The sequence below is a fragment of the Manacus vitellinus genome, unplaced genomic scaffold, assembly GCF_001715985.3.
Source record: "Manacus vitellinus isolate BGI_N305 unplaced genomic scaffold, ASM171598v3 scaffold_24_pilon, whole genome shotgun sequence".
NCBI classification, from domain to species: domain Eukaryota; kingdom Metazoa; phylum Chordata; class Aves; order Passeriformes; family Pipridae; genus Manacus; species Manacus vitellinus.
In genome coordinates, this window is record NW_021939798.1 from 9,447,410 (window position 1) to 9,453,409 (window position 6,000).

General features: G+C 39.2%; 1 protein-coding gene across 5 annotated transcripts in view; it reads left to right on the top strand.

Annotated features, from left to right (window-relative positions):
* The window catches only part of HELZ (helicase with zinc finger), an 84,574-nt gene extending 80,475 nt beyond the window's left edge, over positions 1-4,099 (top strand). For 4 of the 5 annotated variants that reach the window (XM_018073102.2, XM_018073101.2, XM_018073100.2 and 1 more), the window contains one exon: positions 1,340-1,668. In XM_018073102.2, coding sequence (XP_017928591.1) covers positions 1,340-1,668 — 329 coding nt within the window. Of the gene's footprint in view, positions 1-1,339 lie in introns of all 5 variants that reach the window. The other variant, XM_029960139.1, reaches the window with a different exon arrangement.
* Positions 4,100-6,000: the final 1,901 nt, after the last annotated feature.

Sequence of the window (6,000 nt, forward strand, 5' to 3'; positions counted from 1 at the left end):
TGGAGAGTTTGATATGCATTGCTTTTTCTGTTGATAGAAAGAAAATGATTTAAGTTCTTACTCAAGATGTTTATTTCATATTTTTTCTTCTGTTGGATGCCTCAACCACACACAGCTTTCACCTCTGGCCCCGCTTGTCATTACTTGTCTTCTCTTGAGTGCTGTGGTTATTTTTGGGAGGTTTTTCTGCTCGTGGTCTGGGTTGTTTGGTTTTTGTTGAATCATAGCAACCCTAGCAAAACTGCTTTGCTTATGTTCTTCCCATAGTCATTCTTCTGTGAGTTGATTATGGGGTTTTTTTGCTTTGTAAAAATCAGAAGGCTGTGTGCGACCCTTCCAGCGAGAAAATTAACTATATACTTTGTTTTCCTACTTTTGCACTCATTTGGTGGTACATTTTTATATGTACACTTTAAAAATAATGTTATAGGGTTAAAGATTGGAATAATTACAGAATAGATGTGCTGTCCAGCTCTTAGACTATTACAGATAGAACATTTACCTGTTTCATCAGTGTAGAGTTTCTCTAGTTGTGTGAGACAGCAGAATTCTCAGACAAAGTAAGGTACCTCATTAGGATTCAGGAAATTCACTTGAAAGCAGTTTTATACCTCTGGTTTAAAGCACCATTTTTTCTGATAGTTACAGAAGTTGTTAAATGTGGAGCAAGAACATATCAATTAGCAGGAATGCATTCAGCCTAAAATACCAATAATTAGTTGCTTGGCATTCAGGACTCTGAATTGCTGTTGGAGAATGAATTATATATGGTGCTGTAAATTTTAATTTTAGCCTATTAAGCTATAAAGCAAGAGGAATGAAATACTCTTTGTGCTGTCTCAGTGGATAAAGTGCTTAAATTAGAGTAGATCCCACAGGGAAGCAGCTTACCTTCCATGCTCCGGGTAAATCCGCTGTGCGGAATTGTGGGTTCGGTGTTCCGGGCTGTGGGCACCCACGGAGAGGGTGTTTAACACTGGCATTCCTGGGGTGTTGGTGGCAAGGATAGGGCACAATCCAACAGTGGGAATGAAACTGGGGAACTCCAAGACCAGCTTGGAGCAACCTGGGCTAGTGGAAAGTGTCCCTGCCCATGGCAGGGGGGGTGGAATGAGATGAGCTTTAAGGTTCCTTCCAAGCCAAACCATCCCCTGCTTATCTGAGTCTGTGAACTTAATAATAATGTTCAAGGACACAGAGTGACTAAACACAGAAAATTGGTGGTGTGGGAGGTGATTTTGAGTTTCAGTACCCCCAGTACTCATTTTGGGGTTACCTCAGGTAGATTTGCTACGTCAGAGCCTTTCGCTTACCCACGCTCTGCTTCCTCCTCCCGCAGCTCCACCCAAGACAACGAAGCCCCCCGAGGAACACCTGAAGGCCGAGAACATCCAGCTCTCCAACTCCTTCAACTACAACGTGCTCCAGCATCTGGGCCAGTTCCCACCTCTCATGCCCAACAAGCAGCTGGTGGAGTCCAACAGCAGCAGCCCCCAGCCCGCCGGGAGCAAGCCCGTCATGTCCTACGCGAGCGCCCTGCGGGCCCCCCCAAAGCCCAAACCCCCTCCTGAGCAGACAAAAAAGAACAGCGACCCTTTGTCCTTGTTTCAGGAACTTAGCCTAGGTAGTTCATCAGGTAGCAATGGCTTTTACTCCTATTTTAAATAATCAGATTATTTTTTTTAGAGAGAATTTAATTTTTATTTGTGTCCGTAGATCTAAGGTAGTTGGGGCTTCACCTGTAGTTGCAAATATTCCCTTTGTTTATATTAGTAAATATATCCTCACTTAATTGCTTTGCTGCTAGACTTGCAACTAATTTTTTTTTTTTTTTTAATTATATTCCATTATTTTGCATTTTTTGATGTGGGTCGGGTTTTTGGAAGCTTTTCTGTAGGAAAACACACACGTGTTATTTTTTAATTTGTGTAATGTTAATGATATGTTGCATTAAACTAGCAGCTGAGAGATTACCTGTACAACTTGAAAAAAAGGAAAAAAAAAAGGAAAAACTAAAAAAGGAAAAAAAAAAAGTTTGTCTAAATTGTATTTAAGAAGATTGTAAGTAGCATTTACATTTATTCAATAACATTAGCATACTATGCTGGGTTTCTGTACCAGAAATGGCCAGTTAATGTAAAAATGTATGTTATTTCTGCTTAAATTCATTTAATTTTTTTTTTTTTAAATAAAGGTGCAGCATCTTCTAAATAATTTCAGTTTTATCAGCTTTTTTGTGAAGGGATGCTGCATTCTCAGACTTTTATAGTTTTAGATTCTGTATGATGTGGTATTGTATTTTCCATCCACTGTAGGGTAAAGTAAAGGCATTCTTTGCAGACACCTATGCCATTGTTTGGAAACATTCAGATAAAAGTATTGATATACTTTAAAAAAAATAATAAAAAAAAAAAAAGAAAAAAGGAAAAAAATTAACAAAAAAAGCCCAAAAAAACTCTACATTTTATTTTTGGACAAGCTAGTAATATAAGCTTGTTTGAAAAGTTAATTTGATAGGTTTTTTAAATGAATCATGAAGCTGAAAATAAATTTTTAGGTATGTTGGTGCTTAGTAGATTTAATAACTATTTTAAAAAAAAAATGCGTGAATTTAGTAAAAGAATTTTTTTGTTTGTTTGTTTAATTTTTTTTTTTCCACTATGCATGTGTAAATGTTTGTAATCTGGCTTTTTCCTCCCCTTTCTCCAGTGGTATAAAAGAATTGTGCCGCTTTAATTTTTTTTTTTTTGGGTTTTGGTTTTTTTTTTTGGGTTTTGTTTTTTTTTTTTTCCGGTAAAACTTTTGGTACATTATTTGATGTTTACATTAAAATGTGACATTATACAAGGAAATTCAGATATTTTGCTAACTGTTTTGTTTGAGGAACATCATTAAAGAAGAGATTTAATGTTTGTCAAAGCTGTATCCAAATTTAATCGAGACCTTCTGGGGATCAGAGTGGTTACCAGGTTATTTATCTATGTGAGCTCTGTGAAGTTCTCCAAGAACCTGACCCTTCAGGAGTTACAATCTGAAAAAAATTAATGATGGGATATTAAAAAAAAAAAATTAAAGAAACCAAGTGTGAACAAAACCTCAGAAGATAAAAACTTTGTGGAGAAAGATTTCTGGCCTTGCACACTGTCCCTGCTTTGTGGCTGGGGAGCTCCAGAGGGGGGTTGGAGAGATTCTCCTGGTTTTTTTTTTTTCTCCTTTTACAGTTGAAATAACTTTAAATCTGGGAACTGTTTTACAGGGATGAGCTGGGTGTAGTTGCAGGATTCCTCCACTTATTACCTGTGGGAATGGAAATTTTAGAGCTGTGTGGGGGTGATTTCAGCTGTCCGTGGGACACCTCCCTGGGGAGCAGTGGCTGCTCCTGGTTCAATCAGATTTTTGCTCTGGTTACAATCAGGTTTATTCTTTTACATTTGGCTTCATGTTTGAAGACAAGGGTCTTTATGAACTGGGGTTGATTTAAACTCACTGCACCGCAGAGGCTTGCATATGAATTTTTTATTATAAATCTTTGCTGGCTTATGGTTCAGAAACTTATCTGAAAACCTTTTTCCTTCTTTTTTGCTGCGAAGCAGATCACTCATAACTCGTTAATTTATTTCCTGATGTCTGTACCAAACAAGGGGGAGGGGACAGCCCCTGCCAAGTTGTGCTTTCATCCCTTCAGCACCATCAAATCCAGAGGACCCAAAAATGAGTATAGAGGCCAAATTCTGCAACCTTGAATCAAGCAAAACTCCCGTTCAGTGGGTTTTTGCCAAGCTGACGGCTGCAGAAATGGGAAATCCATCAGCAAGGGCCAGTGGGAGTTGCCTCAGAGTCCTTATTTTGGCAGAACTGTGCCAGTTCTCCTCCACAGAGCACCTGGCACCGCTTGGAGAGACGGATCCGTGTGCCTGGACGGTGTGGAGAGTCCCTGGTGGGCTGTGCAGGCTGTGGCAGAGGACAGGTAGGGTTCAAATGCCCCTCAAATGCTTTGGAATTTCAGGGGTTTCCAAAATCACTCCTTTCTGTGGAGCAGCCCTTTGATTCTGTTCACCACATTTGAATTTTAAACCAATAAACGTCACTTGTTCATTTACTGCTCTCTGTCCATCAGTTAAAGGGAGATGGTCCCATCTCACCACTTTTATTCTGTTTTACACCAGCATTTGATCTACACTGAAAATATTATGGAGAAAGGAGCATTTTCTCTCTTGAGTTACAGTTTCTTTATGAAAATCCCTGCTGGTTTTGGTGCTGTCTTTTCCTAAGTGCTCTCACCCAGGAGTTTGAGGATGGAATGGCAGAGAGCTTGTGACTCTCAGCTTTGACATGAATCACTGAATTTCTTAGAGTGAGGGTTTTTTTTTCCAAAAGATTATTTCTTTGGAAATGTCTTGTCTGGCCATTGTATGTCACATGTATAGTCCTGAGTGGGATCTTTGAGTTTTAGAGCAAATTATCCAATGTTTATTGAAGTCATGTTTAGAAAACCCCCAAAGTGTATTATAAACTCTCCTAGGGCTTTAATCACACTCTTATTAAAATGAAATTAAGACTTACAGATGGCTCCAGTGGGCACTGCTCAGGCTGCATTGTAAATATGGAGCTGTTGCAGTTACAAGGAGAATTCAAAATTATGAGTCTGGTTTGTATAAAATGTCTCAGTTTGGAGGAAAATAATGGGGGTTTGGGCATCTACACCAAAAGGGTATTTGGCTCCTTGACTTTTTTTACACTTAATAGTACAGTTAGTGCCAAATCCCATTTTCCTTTGAGAATAAACTCCCCATTGTTGTCTGTGGAATATTTAAATGACAGGATCATGCGGATCTAAATTTGGAAAGTTGGTATTTAACACCAAGAATAATTTCTGGGTTTATTTTCTTTAATTCCAGTTTATCGTGAGAAAAATCTGGATGCCTCATGGGAGGTTGTCAGTGTGGTGGTAAGAACTAATAAAGAATGGAGAGAAAGATTTTAAAAAGAAATTATTTGGCTCTAAAAAAATGAAACTTTTTTTTTTTTTCCCACATTTCAAATAGAGCCTCCATCCTTTAAAAATCCACTTAGGGAATGCAGCTGGGAGGTTGTCATCTAATACAGTTTGTCCTGGTTTTTTAATTGCGTGGCCCTTTGCAGGATGTGAATCCTGCCACTGACTCTACAAACCCTGTGAGTACCATTCCCTACTTTGATTAATTATTGTTTTGTTCCCAGATTTATGGAGTTCAGCTGGTTTTTCTGCAGAGATCATGCTCTCTAAGCAGTTCTTTTGCTGTGTGTGTGGTACCTCAGTGCTATAAGTGGCACCAGGAGCACTGTTTGCCCACTCCAAATTTCCTTTTCAGACCGAACTCGGGCGTATCAGAACCCTCACATTTCCAGGGCAGTGAGCCCACAATACTCTGCCCATATCATTGTTCAACTCATTTGTTTTGTTAGTTTTAAAAGTTTCTGGTTTTCCTAGAAAAACTGCAGACAATTAACTTGTCAAGACAGATGGCGATGATCTATGGTGCCTGTAAAAATTCGCACATCGTATTCCCTGACATGAAATATGGGCTATTTCTGTTGGTGTAGCAATACTTGAGCCAGTCTCTCTGTTAGCTGTGTCAGGGAGCAAGGATTGAATCCTTCTAAATTTGTTTTTTTTCTTCCATTCAGGAGAAGTAAAGAATTTACAGCAGAAGTGTGGAAATGTCAGTTCGGTGTGGGTTTTTTTTTTTTCCTTTGGCAACTTCAGTTGAGAGATGTTGAGGAGTTTTTACCTCATTAAGGATTAATAGATGCTGCTGACAAATTACAGAACATGCTCTGTGATCTGAATTACCCAAGACTGGTTAGAAGATGTTGTCAATCCCTTTTCCTTAAGACTTGGCTCCCTCCTGGAGGGTAAATACCTCCACAGGACCAGCTGTAAAGCTGTGATGGTGCTCCCAGTGAGAGCTGGTGATACTGGGCACAAGGCTGAACCAGAGCCTGGGGTGCAGCCCTTCC